This window comes from Amblyraja radiata, chromosome 8, assembly GCF_010909765.2.
Source record: "Amblyraja radiata isolate CabotCenter1 chromosome 8, sAmbRad1.1.pri, whole genome shotgun sequence".
Lineage (NCBI taxonomy): Eukaryota > Metazoa > Chordata > Chondrichthyes > Rajiformes > Rajidae > Amblyraja > Amblyraja radiata.
In genome coordinates, this window is record NC_045963.1 from 39,249,509 (window position 1) to 39,266,888 (window position 17,380).

The 17,380-nt window shown below is 39.7% G+C and overlaps 1 protein-coding gene across 4 annotated transcripts in view; it reads left to right on the forward strand.

Annotated features, from left to right (window-relative positions):
* Positions 1-17,380, forward strand: part of syt14 (synaptotagmin 14) — a 164,096-nt gene that overhangs the window by 136,197 nt on the left and 10,519 nt on the right. For 3 of the 4 annotated variants that reach the window (XM_033025591.1, XM_033025588.1, XM_033025590.1), the window contains 2 exons: positions 4,196-4,385; positions 13,078-13,134. In XM_033025591.1, the coding sequence (XP_032881482.1) occupies positions 4,196-4,385; positions 13,078-13,134 (247 nt within the window). The remainder of the gene's footprint in view (positions 1-4,195; positions 4,386-13,077; positions 13,135-17,380) is intronic. The other variant, XM_033025589.1, reaches the window with a different exon arrangement.

Below are 17,380 nucleotides of genomic sequence, written 5' to 3' on the forward strand. Positions count from 1 at the left end.
TTTTGAATATAATTCCCCTGTAATTATTACATATCTGCCTTCTTTATCCTCTATAATAGAACTTTGTATGAAAGGTATACCTTTGCGAATAATTATTGCAACTCCTCTAGATTTATGAATAAATGTAGAATGATACACCTTAGAAATCCATTTAGCTGTTAATCTATGTTGAGCATCTTTTTTAAGATGAGTCTCTTGAAGGAAAATGACATCTGTCTTCAATCTGTTCAACTGAGCTAACACCTTTCCCCTTTTAATTGGTTCATTAATTCCTTTTACATTCCAACTGCAGAAGGTTACTCCATCACCCCCAGTCTTCACCTTTATATCATGCATTTTACTATTAGGGTGGCTTTTTTTGGAGTAGCCTTCTTGACTCCCCCAGCTCCCCGTTGCACCCGGACATCAATCCAATGAGAATTTCTATCCACCTTAATCCGCATCTATGTCTTCTTAAACTAAATACACAATATCCTTCACATCTACATTCAAATAATATATAATATAAGATCAATAAAAAACAAAAACAATAAGAAATATCAATAATTAAAAAAAAGTAAAGGGTGTTAATAGGGTGCTCAGAAAAAAAAGAAACTACACTTGTATAGTGTGTAGTATGTGAAGGTGAAAGCCACACTAACGTGGCCATTAATCTAAAGACTTCCGTTTTTTTAATTTAAAAAAAAGATGTTAATTATACCAGCTCCTATCTCAAATGCTATATATATTGGGGTGGGGTACTAACTTTATATACTTAGTACTTAGTAATTATTTCTATTATTCATATTACTATTTGCTAATTACTAATATCAATTGTATTTAATACTATAATATGTAATACTATTATCATGGAATCATTAAATATTTTCTAATAATTAATACAGAACTACAACTAAATGCCCATTATTGCACTTCCTTCTAAGTGAGTATTTCATAACCACAGGTCGATGATAAAAGTTCAGTCCTCTCCTTCTCCCTCGGGTTCTTCCTCCGCGTCTTCTCTCTCTTCATCTTCTGGCTTCTGCTGTATGCCTCGGGCGAATTTCAATGCTTCAGTATGCTTAACGAAACGATATTCCTTGTCATCATAAGTTACTCTCAGTATTGCTGGGTACATCAAGCCATATCTCAGATCCTTAGTATTCTGTAAATTCCTCAGGATACCTTTTGTTTCTTTAAATAGTGATCTTTTCTTGGCCACTTCTGCTGGGAAGTCTCTAAAAATACTGATGTTGTCTCCCTCGTATTTCAGGTTTCTCTTTTTTATTATTATCTTCATCATTTCTTCGAAGACATGGTCAAAGGCCACTTTTACAATCATTTGTCTGGGCGATGAACCTATCCCAGGGGCCCGTCTTAGAGCCCTATGTGCACGGCTCAACAGGGGTTCATGATCCAAATTCAGAATATCCATTAAAAGTTTTGCAACAAATTTTCGAGGATCTTGACTCCCCTCACGACCTTCGCTCAGACCAACTATACGCAAATTTTTACGGCGTTGGCGTCCCTCCAGATCAATACATTTCTCGTTTGTTTTACGTAATAATTCTAAGAGGCGTTTGTTCTCGGCACGGAGTTTTTCGGTCTCCTTAGTATTCACTTCAGCAATCTTAGTTAGCTCTTTAATTGCTTCGCCTTGTTGGTCTAGCGAAATTATAGTAGGATCTATCTTGTCATCCAGCTTTCTTTCCATCCCAGCAGCTATATCCTTTACCTCCTCAATTTGAGTTTGTAACTCGGCATTAGCCTTTTCCTTCCACTCATCCATCATACTTTTTACCGTCGTTATAACTTGTTTTATTAAGTCTTCTTTATTTTTCTCGTGAGACACCAGCATATCCGCTTTTAAACTTTTTATCTCCTCCATATACTCCTTCCTCTGCTTCTTTATCTCCTCCATATACTCCTTCCTCTGCTTCTTTATCTCACCTAGAATGGTAGTCTTGAGTTCCTCCATTTCAGCTTTCCTCTGTGAGACATCTTCTTGAGAAGCAGAAGCAGAACCCGAGCTGAGGCCAGTTTCCTTTCTCGTAGATTTTTTTCCAGTGGTGGGGGGAGGGGAGCGCTGGGTCATAATTTCTTCTTAAAATCGCGCGCCTGATGACGTCACGCACCTTTTAAACGCTGCCGGAGCCGTTCGCAATCGATCTCCTGTGGTAAGTGCGTTTGTTTGACCCTTTTACCCCCGTTTTAAATTCAGTTTTTTGCGGAGCTGTAATGGCGCGATTCCACTCACATCGTGGCGCCAACCGGAAGTCTCCAATTGTAGATTAAACCTGACTATGTTATGGTCACTGCCTCCTAATGGCTCATTAACCTCGAGGTCCTTTATCAAATCCGGTTCATTGCATAACACTAAATCCAGAATTGCCTTATCCCTGGTAGGCTCCAATACAAGCTGTTCAAAGAATCCATCACGAAGGCACTCTACAAAGTTCCTTTCTTGGGGTCCAGTACCAACCTGATTTTCCCAGTCTACCTGCATGTTGAAATCTCCCATAACAACCACAGCATTACTTTTACTACATGCCAATTTTAACTCCTGATCCAACTTGCGCCCTATGTCCAGGCTACTGTTTGGGGGCCTGTAGATTAGTTCCATTGGGGTCTTTTTACCCTTACAATTCCTTAGTTTTATCCATACTGACTCCACATCTCCTGTTTCAATGTCACCCCTTGCAAGGGACTGAATTTCATTCCTCACCAACAGGGCAACCCCACCCCCTCTGCCCACCTGTCTGTCTTTTCGATAGGAGGTATATCCTTGAATATTCAGTTCCCAGCCCTGGCCCTCTTGCAGCCATGTCTCTGTAATTCCCACAACATCATACTTGCGAGTGAAAGGTGGACACTGTTGGCAGACAAATGGTTGGACAAAGGCCAGACAAGACAAAAAGTGTGAGATAAGGATAGACAATGCATGAAATGTGCAGCCAGAAGGAATACAGGTAGCGGGGGGGGGAAATGGGTTCGCATTTTGATGGGGCACCAGGAAGAGACGGAGCTAAAAAGGAGGGGGAGTGGTTGTTTATCTAATACTTTGCCTATCCATGTTCTCCAGAGATGCTGACTGACCCACTGAATTATTCCAGCACTTTGTGTCCTTTTTGTTCAACTAGCATATGCAGTTCCTTGGACTACAATTTCCAGGTGTACCAGTTCTATATTTTAAAGTACTATCAAAAAGGACCATTATTTGGTATCCTTGTTCTGTTTTCAATTGTTTTGTAAATAAGACACTAATAATTTGCATTATCTGTTGCGAGCTTCTTTACCATGAAACTCTTCATTGCAATGCTGCATGATTGTAAATCTCAAGGCTCCACTAATGTCTGCCAAACGCATTTAGTTGGCCAGAACAACAGGGCAAATCATTCGGTGACGCATCCTTTATTACTGGAAGACAAATGCTCTTTTGTGCCATGTCTATTAACGATAATGAAGATACATGTCTACTTATACCTTAGTGCTACCTTCACCTGGCATTTAATTTTATAAAATGATAAGATGGAACTGAATATCAGTGTTGCCTCATAAAAAAGAACAAAACCAGTAGCTGTTGGCTTTGTTTCAATACCAGTCAATACAACTTCACTTGAAGCTGTGGAATAAATTTACAAAATCTCCTCAGTGTAGTTGATGCATTGCTATTAATTGTATGTAAAGCCAAAGACAAAGAGTTCAGGAATGATACAGTATGTTTCCTGAACCAGGTAACAGAATGACCCCTATGCATCTGTACCAACTGCCCTGCACAATATAAATGTTAATTGATTGCATTGATAAAACTTGTTATTTAATGTACATATACAAGCTTGAAATTGAACCTTAGATCTGACTACACCTGCACTTAGACAAAATATAAATCATTAGAGAAAATCTAAACAAAGCAAGCATTACGATTTGAAGAGCATTTTTGGCAAAATTCCACATGCTTCCATTTACAACTTTTAAGTGAATTGAGTGCACATAAAGAGATAGTGTAACATGCAATTATCAGAAAGCTAAAAGTAAATGTGCTTATTTCAGTTAAGTTTGTAATGAGAAAGATACTGATGTCTTATAAAAGCATATCTAAAAAAAAGTCTGAAAGATGGAAGGTTGGTTAATTAGGTAGTTATTTGGCATTTGAAATTCCAATGCATTTACTTGGTGTTTATACCTTAATTATTAATATTTTTATCTTTTTTCCTAGGGCTGTGACTCCCAAATGAGCATGGCTGAGATGTCCTGTAGTGAAAGCACTTCTTCCTGTCAGTCTCTGGCACATGGCTCAACACCAGAAATTCTTGTTGGTCTACTGTATAATGCCACCACTGGCAGACTGTCAGTTGAAGTCATAAAAGGAAGCCACTTCAAAAACTTAGCAGTGAATAGACCACCTAGTGAGTACAAGACCTGTCTGGAATTCAGTAATGATGAATGCGTCTTGTGTAAACTGAAAGTATATACAACATTTTTTTAAAAACTTATTGAAGTAGTGCAGGCACTCAGATGGTCACCAAATTAGCTATTTCTCTTCTGTTATTAATTAAAAAACTCAAGCAAGTTTATGTTCATTCGAAATTATGTGTAGTTGTGGAGAAATTGTGACTGTTTCAAATCGTGCAATGTCAAATTAGTAAGGAAAATACAAATGGGTTGGGATTAAAGTCCCACCTTACTTCGACAGAAAAGCACTGCCATTGTTGCTTAAACAGTGCTATTTTAGTCTGCATTGATCAGTTAATAGTTTGCATTCTCCTCCTGATTGTGTATGCATGTTGCTTTTTATTCCATGTAAATTTATGATTACTTTCAGACTTTACCAGTGCCAGATCCTGCATTTAGTTTTTTTTTTTAAAGCAGCCACCTAATCATTTACTGAAGGTTAAATATATTTTGTACTAGATCCTAACAAATTAGCAATTGTTTGATTTTCTCGTTCTACACAGAGGTCAGATCTAAAAAAAAGACAAAAGATGAATTTCAAGCTACCTATTAAATTTTGTACAGTCTCAAAAATGCCTGGCGTAGAGTAAATGTATCAATTGACACTGTATAAAACGTTTAACTTTCACTACAAGACTCAAGTTTATAATCTTAATTAATATAAACTTGAGTCTTTGAATTGAAAGTTGACAGAGTGGATGACTAATAGTGAAAATTCCTGCTTTGATGTCTCTTATTAATATTTTCGGTCATTTTTGTGAATGCTCAATCAACAATGGTTAGTGTAGGAAATGATAATGTATATATGATGACCAAATTTCTGAAATTGTGGTGCAGTGCTGATTAGTACAGAAAAAAATCTTTATAATCTGTAACTTATGTGGACTCGGGATTACTTGATGCTGCAAAAATTCAGACAATGATGTAAAATGCTATATATAATACATTTGAATCAGCTTAATTTACAATGCAAACATCAAGATGCCTTAAAGGCATTACTGCCATAGCATATTTTTTTATCATAATTGACCAAGTTGGGTCCAGTTCCCCCAATGCAATATTCCACCACTCACCCATTCCCATTGTGATGCTCGAGGTCCCCGTTGTGACGCGAGTCAAAATGGCGATCTCAAAAGTCGTCCCAAACTGCGCACTGGCGGATACCGGGCCCACTGCGCACGGGTGGGGAGACTGCGTCATTTTGCGTTACTGTCACGTCACCAGCACCATTTCAATTGTGACGCGGCTGACGGGCATCCCCCAACTGCGCAGGTGCGGCCGACAAATGGGGGCGCTGTTTTAAATTAATTTAAGTTTTAAATGTCAATACCTTCTAAAATATAACATAAATCAGAACGAAACTTGGCGAATGCACACCGCAGGACAATGGTGAGTAAGATGGGCCTAAAATTGCGCTGTCGTGTACCGTTTTTGCAGAGTTTCGGGAGCACACAAACAAACAAACAAGATGAGAGTTTTAGTAATATACTAGACCAAATGGGACCCGTTGGGCCCTGTTCCCCCAACGCAATAATCCACCACTCACCCGTTCCCCAACCCAACCCGTTTCCACCACCTGTTCCCCCAAAGGGGGGGGGGGGGGGGTGACAGCAGTCGATTCTGCTAATGATGATGCTGCTGCTCAACGATTGGGCCACCAATGCCACCAACGATTGGGCATCACCAAAATTCTGTCTCTCAAAATTCTGTGGGGAGCGGGCTGTGGGGAGTAGAGAGTGGGCAATATTCCACCACTCATTCGTTCCCCCAACGCAGCCAAACCTCTCTCTCTCCCTCTCTCCCTCTCTCCCCCTCTGCGGCATCACACATACACTAACCACCCCCCACACACACACACAGGGGGAGGGGGGAGGGGGGGAATGGAGGAGGGGAGAGGGGGGGAGAGAAGAGAGGGGGAGGGGGAGGGAGGGGGGAGAGAGCGTAGAGGGGATAGTGGAGGGGGGAGAGAGGAGGCGGGATAGAGGAGGTGGAGAGAGGAGGGGGGAGAGAGCAGGGGGAAGGATGGGGGTAGAGAGGAAGGGGGAGAGGGGTAGAGGGGGGAGGGAGGGGGAGGGGGAGAGTGAGTAGAGAGGAGGGAGGGAGAGAGGAGGGGGTAAAGAGGAGTGGGGAGATGGTGGAAAGGGAGGGGTGGAGTGGGAAGGGGAGGGAGGGGGGAGGGAGAGAGAGTAGAGGGGAGAGAGAGGAGGGGGGAAGGTGGGAGAGAGAGGAGGGGGAGAGGGGGGAGGGGGAGGGAGGAGACGGGGGGGAGAGGAGGAGGAGCAGGGGAGAAGAGGAGGGGGGTGAGAGGTGAAGGGGGGGGAGGGGAGGAGATGAGCCGGGCGAGCGAGGGTGCTGCAAAAAGCGGAAAGAGCCTGGGGAGAGAGAGAGAGAGAGTCCTAGTCCAGGGCCCGACTCTCGTAAAAAGCTCTCGGCAGCTCTCGGGTTCTCTCTGGAAACCCAAGCCGAGGCACGAGCGTACTGCATGTCGCTCTTTGTGACGTCATTACTCGGGTGCTCCTCGGCATCTCTCGGGTTCTCTCTGGGGAGCCGAAGCGCGAGGGTACTGTGTTTTTTCAATCCAGAGCCCTGGGGGCGGACGGCCAGCCAAGTACTTGTCGACTATGAGTCGGGAGGCGTCAAAATGACTGTGAGTTTAGGGGGGGGGGTTAACGTAACTCGTCATTGGCTTCAATCCAGAGCCCCGGGGGGGTGGGGGGGAAGGCTGGCTGGGCCTCGGGCGGGGCAGAGCCCTTCAGGCCGGTGGACTGTGAGCGAGAGGAGCCATTGTGACGTCATCAGCTCGTTAGATTTTAAAAAGATGTCAGATTGGTGAACAATTTTAGTAAAAAACTCGGGAAATAATGGATCAAATTTTCAGATGATGGGGATTTTTGAAATCATGTGGTAAATCTCTACTGGAATATGTAAAAACGTCACCGTTAGCGCGTCGGGTTTTCGAGGAGTGTGAAACACAATCAAACACAGACGACACACGGACGACATAAACATCTAAGATCAGAGTTTTATAATAATATAGATACTAGCCCAAGTGGGACCCTTTGGGCCCTGTTCCCCCAAACTTCCCTATCGGATAGAAATCATCACTGGGGATAGTTATTTTAAAGGAATAATAGCTCCATTAAAATAGTGGATTGGTACACAGTACAAATATATAATGTGTTTAAACAGTGTTTAAGCTAATAGCAATTTTTAGCGTCATACAACAGCCTGCCCAAATAATTATGATTTATTCTTAGGCATCAATTTTACTTAATAAAAGTAGCACTAAAAAGTAGCATTTAGATGGACAAATAAAATTAACTAATTTCTTACAACATGATTTCTGGTTTTAATGACACTTCAAATGCAGCTGTGAAGGGGTCTCTTCAATACATCCTCCAAATACTATAATTTTACAGATTAATATTTTGCACAGATCTCCAATCATTTTAATTTCTTACTGGAGAAAATACATTTCGCTACCACTCATGTAGTTCATGCATTGTAGACAAGATTTTAAAAGTTCTGAAATGTCTGCAAGTGTTAATTTTTAGATCATAATCATTTTTGTTACAGAATGAGTAAAACTAAAATAGGTTTGTGTTATGTAACTTAATTACCTAAGCATTCAAGTTGTAGTTGTTTTTAGTCAGCCTCTGAATATCTTTGGGTTCTCGCCACCCTTAATAATCCCACATTTTAAAAATAGTTTCTAAATGTACTAAATCATAAGGAATTACCTGCAAACTCAAGGTGTAAAATATGTTGTAAATTCTAAAGCAATATCCAAACACAAGCATCAATTTTTTTCTTTAACAGGTTCACTGAACACAAACATTTTTTATCCATTTGTTAATGCGGAAATATTGTGTATTAACTTAAGAAGAATAGCTTTTACTGTTGTGAAATCTACTCATGTCGCCACATGTATTCATACAATTATTTTTGCAGTTATTTTAGCAAGTTTGTATGCATCTTTGCTGGTAGGCATTTGTTCTGGTAAAACATAAAGGCCCGAATAAAGATGGCTTGATAGGACAGAATCCTGGGCTTCAAATGCATATGAAACACTAAATACGTGTTTTGTAACACATTGTGGATTGGGAATACAATTTGGATGGAGCATATCCATACATTAAGCTACCCATGTTTCATTTTCAAGTGAAACAATAGCCACATAATTTGAAAGAAACGCCATTGAGAAGTACCATTTTTGATGGTTTGGCATTTGTATGATTGCCATTTCACTGACTTTGGCTCTAATTCTGATTTTCAAGTCTTCCAGATATTTTTGATTACGCATATTTGGATTGCATTGCAATAATTCTGATAACCAACACTTGCAAATTTTGGAAAATAGAATCCAAAAGCAAAAATACTGTGGCTAAAAAAATCTGAAATTAAACAGAAAATTCTGGAAATACTCAATAGGTCAAGCAGCATCTGTGGAGAAAGGAAAGGTGTTTATGTTTCAGCTCGATTACCTTTCATCAGAATGAGAGAAGTTAAGAGTTCAAAACTATTTAAAAAAATCAGAAAAAGAATGGAAGTTTGAAGGGAACGCAAAGAAGGGCAGGAGAGGTTAAATGATAAAAGGATAGATGGAGCCATTTGAAAGACAATGGTAAATGCATTAGTGAATAACAGAACGAAGCCTGGAGGAGGTGTAAGGGAAAGATGAACAAATATCTGAAATTACCTGCACTGGGAGAGAAAAACAAATCAGTGAATGATATGAATATACAAAAATAAAAACACATGAATTAGGAGCAGGTTAAAGCTGATCTATCTGAACTTTATTTTCCTGCACTATCTCCATACCTTTATATTTTCCTAATATTTTGAGATTTATTGATCTCTGTTTTGAACAAAAAGAGAATTCTAATTCTAAAGACTCGCCACCCTCCAATTGAAGAAAATCTTCCACCCCTTAGTCATAACCAGCCTAACCCTTATTCTGAGACTCTTAAACCAGATGAAACAGATATGTTTAATACTCATGGAGTGATCTCACCAAAGTCTTACACGCAATTAGAAAAGAAAAAAAGAAAACTACTCCATTCTTCAAATCCTCTTGTTATAAAGTCATAGTCAAACAGCTTAGTAATAGGCCCTATGGCCCACGTCAACCAACATGCCCCATCTACACTAATCCCACCTGCCTGCGTTTGGCCCATATCCCTCTTAAGCTATTCATTCTTGTCCACATTTATTTTAAACGTTGTGATAGTACCTGCCTGAACCATCTCCTCTGGCAGTTATTTCCATATACCTACCACCCTTTGTATACAAAAGTTGCTCCTCGGGTTCCTAATAAATCTTTACCCCTCACCTTGAACCTGTATCCTCTGGTTCTTGATTCTCCTACTCTGGGTAAAAGCTGTGCATTTACCATATCTATTCCTCTCATGATCATATACACTTATATAAGATCATCCCTCATTCTCCTGTGCTCTATGGAATAGTCCTACCTGCTCAACCTCACCCTGTAGTTCAGGCCCTCAAGTCCTGGCAACAACCTTGTAAATCTTCTTTGCACCCTTTCTAGCTTAATATCTTTGCTATAACAGAGTGACCAAAACTGAACACAGTACTCTAAATGTGGCCTCACCAATGTCTTGCACAACTGTAACATGGCCTCCCAACTTCTATATTCAATACTCTGACTAATGAAGGTCAATGTGCCAAAAGCCTTCTTAATCACCCTATCTACTTGTCATGCCTTCCCATTTGTTTTCCTCAATTTTCAATTTTCAACGATCTTGATTCATTTGCACGAAAGAGGTCAACCTCACCTTTTTCACCATAAGATTGTATTTGCCATTTTCTTATCACGGAACTTGTCTTCCTCTTCTTTATTCATTACCCTATATAGTTTTGTTTCATCAGCAAACTTCAAAATATTTATTTTCTCCCCTCACTCAATTCACTTGGTTTTGAAGGCTCTTTACATCTTCTTCACAATGTATTCTGCCTCATGACCAAATGGTGAAATTACAGTTGGTCCCCTCAGCCAATTCATTGATATAGATTGAGAATAGGTGTGACCCAAGCGCTGATCCTTGTAATATCCTTCTTGTCATACATAGCATGCCAAATTGAGAAAGAGCTGTTTGTTCTTACTTTTTGCTTTCTCTCTGTTAACCAACCTTAAATCCATGTTAGTATATTTCACCAAGTTGCATGCACCCAGCCTTCTGACCAACTTTCTGAAATTTTTTATTTATGTTGTTAATTCATGCACCTTGTTGCAAATGTTACCATCATTTAGATAAGTTTGGGAAATTATAAAGATGGAATTATTGATTATCTCAAATTGTTCAAATTCAAAACTGATGCCACAATGCTGAAATGTTCCTCAACACATGAGGCCTTCTTTCTGTCCCAGAATTACCAACAGACTGATTAAGAAAAGTAAGGGGAGAGTTGGAGATGGACCATAGAGATTGGATGGCAAAACTTTATAGTTGAGTGCAGCCAGTGTCCACAACACTGAGAGCTATCTTTACTACACTTTCACCTGTTTCCTGAAGGACTTCATTCCATTTTCTAAGTTTTTCCTCTCCATTTCGTAGAACATAGAACAGTACAGCACAGATAGACGCTTCAGCCCATAATGTCTGTGCTGAGCATGATGCCAAGGTCAACTCTTATCAGCCTGCACATAATCCATATCCCTCCAATCCCCTATCCAAGCGTCTCTTAAATGTCACGATTGTATCTCCCTCCACCACCGTGGAGTAAAAAACTGTCCTACACGTCTGTTGTGACAATGCCATTTCTCACAAGTGACCTACCTCACTTATTCCAACGCCTCGCCACATCTGTTCCATTTTTCGCACTTCTGCGCTCAACCTACTCCTCCCTGCAGAACAAGGATTAGATTTCCCTTGTCTTTATTTCCATCCCACCAGCCTCTGCATTCATTGGATCATCCGCTGTAAGCCTGACACCTCCAATATAATGCCACACCAGAATGTTCTTTACTTTGCACCCTTTGCTTTTCAGCATTCCAGAGGCTTGTTCCCTCTGGACTGCTCTGGTTTATTCTTCACTTCTACCCATAGCTACTCTCCTTCCCATGACATCTTATAATGCAAGCACTGAGTAGCCACAACTTGCCTTTTATGCACCACTACCCACAGCCCAGGAACCCAGCCATTCTTTTCAGATGAAGCAGCATTTTACTAGCGCTTCTTATAGTTTAGTGCACTGCATTTGGTGATCATGATGTGGTTACTTATGCAGTGGGGAAAACACATGCAGGATGGATGACTGCTTTACAGAAAGATCCATTCAGCATGCAAGCATGATTCTATGCCGCTATTTACTTATCATTTTAACCAGCTCGCACTCTGACTTCTCTGTCTTTGGCCTCCTACAATATTCTAATAAAGTCTAATGCAAGCTCAAATAACAAGATCTCGTCTTCTGACTCAGCCTGTTACAGCTTTCTGGACTCCACACTGAATTCAACACTTTCAGGTAATCAGCTGCCTTTATATCTCACATTTTCAGTATTCAGTTTTTTTAATGTATCTCTCCCTGTTGATGATTTTGGATATTTATTTGTCTTTGCCTAGTTATACCTCCTCTAGACCTACGTTTTGTTATTTATTTTTGCCTTTCATCTGCCTGATAAAAGGTAATTGGCCCCAAAAGTGACCTCTTTTACCCTCTTCATAGACACTGCATGAGTTGAGTATTTCCAGATTTTTGTATTTAATTTCAGAATTTTGGAAATGTTTGCCATTCACATTAAGTGTTAAGTCACACGTTATACTGGCATTTGTTTAAAACTAATGTAAGTGCACTGAACTACAGATGATCTTTTGCTATTTCGTTTTTTTTATATAGATGCAATCATGACATTAAACACAGTAGAAGTGCAATAATTTTCTTATCAAATAATAGTTGTTTTTTTTTTTGCTTCATTCATTAATCTTCATTTTTATTCCAGTCCAAAGTAAATTATATTTGAAACCTATTTTGGTGGATTGGCGTATAACCCCTTAACACTTTACATTAGTCAGATGTATAAAATTTAAAATCTAATATTTTCGCCTTGTTCATCTCAGTAAAATTTATAATTGTTGCACTATTACTGTGTGCAGAAACAAATTGCACTTAACAAGAAAATCATTGTAAAAATGTTTGCATCTTAAAAGGACTTGTTAACCATCAAGTGGCATTTGAAGTCCTATCCTGCAAGGTGACATACAATTGTGTCAATTTGATATCCAATATCTTGATGAATCGTAAAATTACTTTCTTTAATTATAAAGCTAATTTATTCCCGATTTTGACATAGTGGTCATTTAAGTGGGCAGCATGATGTCACTACTAAGGAGACAAGTTCCTGTGATTTTCTTGTTATTGCTGAGGGAAGGGATTGTAATATTCTGAGATTGTTAATTATATTTCTAAAAGATTGTAAGCATGCACTTTTGAGCCATGAAAAAATGCTGCATTACCTCAGAATACTAAGGCTCTCTGTTGAATCCTTTCTTGTTACTAAACTGTTAAACTTTTACCACTCGATTAAACAGTGTTCCTCGTTTTAACTTTTGACCTATGACCCTTTCTCACCCAACTATTGACATCTGGCCATTATTTCTTTTACTGCTTTCCACCCCCTGTTGTCAGATGGACTGTTCTGTTGTCTAAAACACTTGATAGGTGGGCAGGTTTATATAATCCGAGGTGAGTCGCAGTACAGGATCGCTATTAGTGGCTCTTGTCTCTTTCATGTGAAAGAAACTTTCCAGCAGTGAAGCTGTCCACCATTTGTGCTGGCTTATTAAAAGAGACTTTTACTAATGTTGTTTTTTTGTGATCAAGATAAATTGTACTGCTGGAACTAGCCATCTCTCCTTATAAACAGGATATGAGAAAGTCACAAAGACCAGGAATAATACTCCATGTATCACTGATGTATGCAGTGCGATATTAGAACTTTAAATGTTAATGTTTTCATAAATTGAAAAGAAAAGCGCTGTTGAACCCTGATAAATTTGTCCGATCTGTTAAAAAATGGAATGCTTTGATCAAGATTTTTAGAAAAGTTGAGGCGAAGATAGTTAACATATCTTTTCTAAATCAGTTCTGAATTATGCCTTTATTTAACTATTTAATGGGAAATACCACAATATATTTATGTAACACAAACAAAAACATACTGCTTTCAGCGAGTGACTTTTGACACTGAACTTTATTTAATACTTTGAAGATTCAAAGGTATTTCATTTTCTTGGATGCAGTAATATGGTCTGATTAAGATGTCATAGTTTTAATGTGATTCCGTTTATTGAAGTTTTATACCTTGAATCACACGTAGAGTACATGATTTATAATAATGAAAGGTTATAGTCATGGAGTATCACAGAACTGAAACAGGCCTGTCTGCCCAATTATCTATGCCAACCAAATTTCCCATCTAAGCCTGTCCCTTTTGCCCGCATTTGGCCCAAATCGCTCTAAATCTTTCCTATCCTTCTATCAGTCCATATGTCTTTTAAATGTTGTTATTATGACTGCCTCAATCATATACCCACCACCACTGTGTGAAGAAATTGCCTCTCAGGTCCCTTTTAAATCCTCTCGCACCTTAGACATGCCCTCTAGTTTTTGATATCTCTTCCCTGGGGAAAAAGACTGTATGCATTCACTTTATCTATGCCTATCAATATCTGATACAGATCTATAAGGTCACCCTTAATCTCCCATGCTCCAGCGAGGTAAATGTCTGCCTGACCATCCTCTCCCAAAAGTTCAGGCGTTCGAGTACTGCCAACATCCTCGTACCAATGACATAGGTAGAGAAAGGGATAAGGTCGTGCAGAGTGAATATAGGGAGTTAGGAAACAAACCAGAGGTATGGATGGTGATGCAGAGAGATATAGAATAAATGAATGAAAGATGTGCACGAAAGTAACAATGATAAAGGAAACAAGCCATTGTTAGCTGTTTGCTAGGTGAGAACGAGAAGCTGGTGTGACTTGGGTGGGGGAGGAATGGAGAGGGAGTGCAGGGATTACTTGAAGTTAAATGAATCAATATTCATACATGCGATGTAAGCTGCCCAAGTGAAATATGAGATGCTGTTCCTCCAATTTGCGTTTAGCCTCACTCTGACAATGGAGGAGGCCTAGGACAGAAAGGTCAGTGTGGGAAGGGGAATTAAAGTGTTTGGACAAATTCCATGCTGTTCAAGCCCTGTACATATAGGTGACCCAGTCAATATTAGGATAGTTAAAAACTCCGACTAATACTACCCTATTAATCTTTCAGCTATCTGTGACCTAACTGCACATCTGCTTCTCTAATTCTTGCTGACTTCTAGTGAACCTGTAATATAGTTTCATCAAAGTGATCATCTCTTTCTTGTTTCTATGTTCTACCATATAGAAAGAACATGGAACAGTACAGCACAGAAATGGGCGATTCAGCCCACAATGTTTGTGCTGAACATGATACAAAGTTAAACTGATCTAATTTGCCTACACATGGTCCATATCCCTCTATTCCGTGCATATCCACGTGCCTATCTAAAAGCCTCTTAAATGCCATTGTTGTATCTGCCTCCAGTACCATCCCTGGCAATACGTTCTCTGTGTGAAAAACGTGCCCTGCACATCTCCATTTTTTTTTTTCCTCTCACCTTACAGCTATACCCTCAAGTGTTGGGCATTTCAATCCTGGGAAAAGGGTCTGACAGTTTACCCTTTCTATGCCTCTTATAATTTTATATACTTTTATTGAGTCTCCACTCAACCTCTGCCGATCCAGAGAAAACAATCCAAATTTATCCAATCTCTCCTTGTAGCTGAACCCTTTTAATCCAAGCAGCATTTTGGTAAACCTCCTCTGCACCTTCTCCAAAGCCTCCACATCCTTCCTGTAATGAGCAACCAGAATTGCACACAATACTTCAAATGCATCTTAACCAGTCTTATAGGACATCACAAGCTGATCTCCCAAGAATATATTTTCTAAGCACTACTTTTTTTGTCCTCCTTCATCAAAAGGCAACCACCCTCCTCTCCTTTCTCGCCTGTACCTGTCTCACAACTTATTGCCTGTGCCCTCGAACATTAAGCCATCAGTCCTGCCCTTCTCTCAGCCATGTTTCTATTATGCCTGTAACAGCCCGGTTTCATGAGCCAATCCATGTCCTGCCTTCGTCCATTTTACCAGCATCTTTACCAGCTCTTGCATTGACATAATGCAATTTAAACCACAGATCTTTTTTTTTTCTTTCTGTGTTCCTGACTGTCCTAGCTACTAAACTTACTTCCTTTCACTATAGTAGTTGACCCCAATTTCTCATCTGCCTACTGATATGGGACCCACACCACTGTCAACCTAGTTTAAACCCAATTAGTACAAGCAAATCTCTATCCCTGGATGTAGGTTCCCTTCGAGTTCAAGTGCAATCTGTCTCTCTTGTACAGTTCGCCATTGTCCCGGACGAGATCCCGAAGATCCAAGAACCTGAATTCCTGTCCCTTGCATCAGCACGTCAGTCATGGCCTAAAAACATCTGCTCTATCCTTCTATTCCTGCTCTCCCTAACACATGGCATTGAGAGTAATTCAGAGATTACGACCCAAGTTTGAAAATTTTCTTAACTCCCTATATTCAGTCTGCAGGACCTTATCCCTTTCTCTACCTATGTCATTGGTACCAACGTACACAAGGAACTCTGGCTGCTCAACATTCCCCCTTGAGAATGTTCTCCAACAGCTTGAAGACGTCCTGGACAATGACACCCAGGAGGCAACAAATCATCCTAGTATCCCATTTGTGGCCATAGAATCTCTTGTCTGTTTAAAAACATTGGTATTATTAATTAAAATGTTATTAATTAAAATGTTATGAAAAGAAATCATAATTAAAACATAAAAATACGGTGAAGTAAAAAAAGCTTTCCAGTGAAGATCAGGGACTATATTGAAATGAATGGGGCCCTGTTATATTTGACATTTAGCTGAGGGCCTTGATATGAACTGTATCTGAGCCTTCAGCTAAGTATATTGTGGAATGGCCAATACAGTGGCAGAACATCAAACCAGATATGCCTGCATATACTGCCGTACACAAGTGTCGAAGTCTGGAATACATTGAAGGCACTTTGTAGCATGTGGCAATTATCAGATCTTCCTCAATCAAGTCAAGAGTGTTTTATTGTCTATGTCCCAAAACACAATTAATTAAAAATTATTAATCAACAGTCCAATGAACACAGAGAAAAATTAGAGCAGGAGTCAGGCATTTGACTCTTTGAGATAGCTCTGCCATTCCATATAATGATGGCTGGTACTTTATCTCAACAACACATTTCTGCTTTCACGTCCTTCTCATGATACCTTTGTGACAATTCTCTTTTTAAATATAATTATTGAGTTGACCATTGGAGCCTTCTGCAGTAGATAATTCCACAGGGTTATTGCACTCTAGTGAAGAAATCTTTCCTCATCTCAATCCTAAATGTCCTAACCTGAATCCTGAGACTGGTTTACCTGTCAGGGACAACAATCTCCCTGCATCCAGCCTGTCAAGCTATGCCAGCACTTCATACATTTCAATGAAATATCCTCTCTTTCTTCAAAACTCTCATGAATATAGGCCAAGCCAACTTGATTTCTCACCATAAGACAAAGCTGCAATCTCAGGGAATCTTTGTTGCACTCCCTCTATGTTAAGTATATCCTTTCTTTAAGAAGGAAACCAAAATTACACACAACGTTACCTCTCACTCAATTTAGCTAAATCACCTTAAAGCATCTTTGCTTCCTCCACTCAGCACAAAACCCTTTTGCTCCCCTTATCCAAATAAATGTTGTATATCGTAAATAGCAGGAGCCCATACACTGTTTGCTCAACTTCCTATGTCATTGCCAGCGACCCTGAAAATGAAAATTTACTGTGCTTCTTATCTGGCAACCAA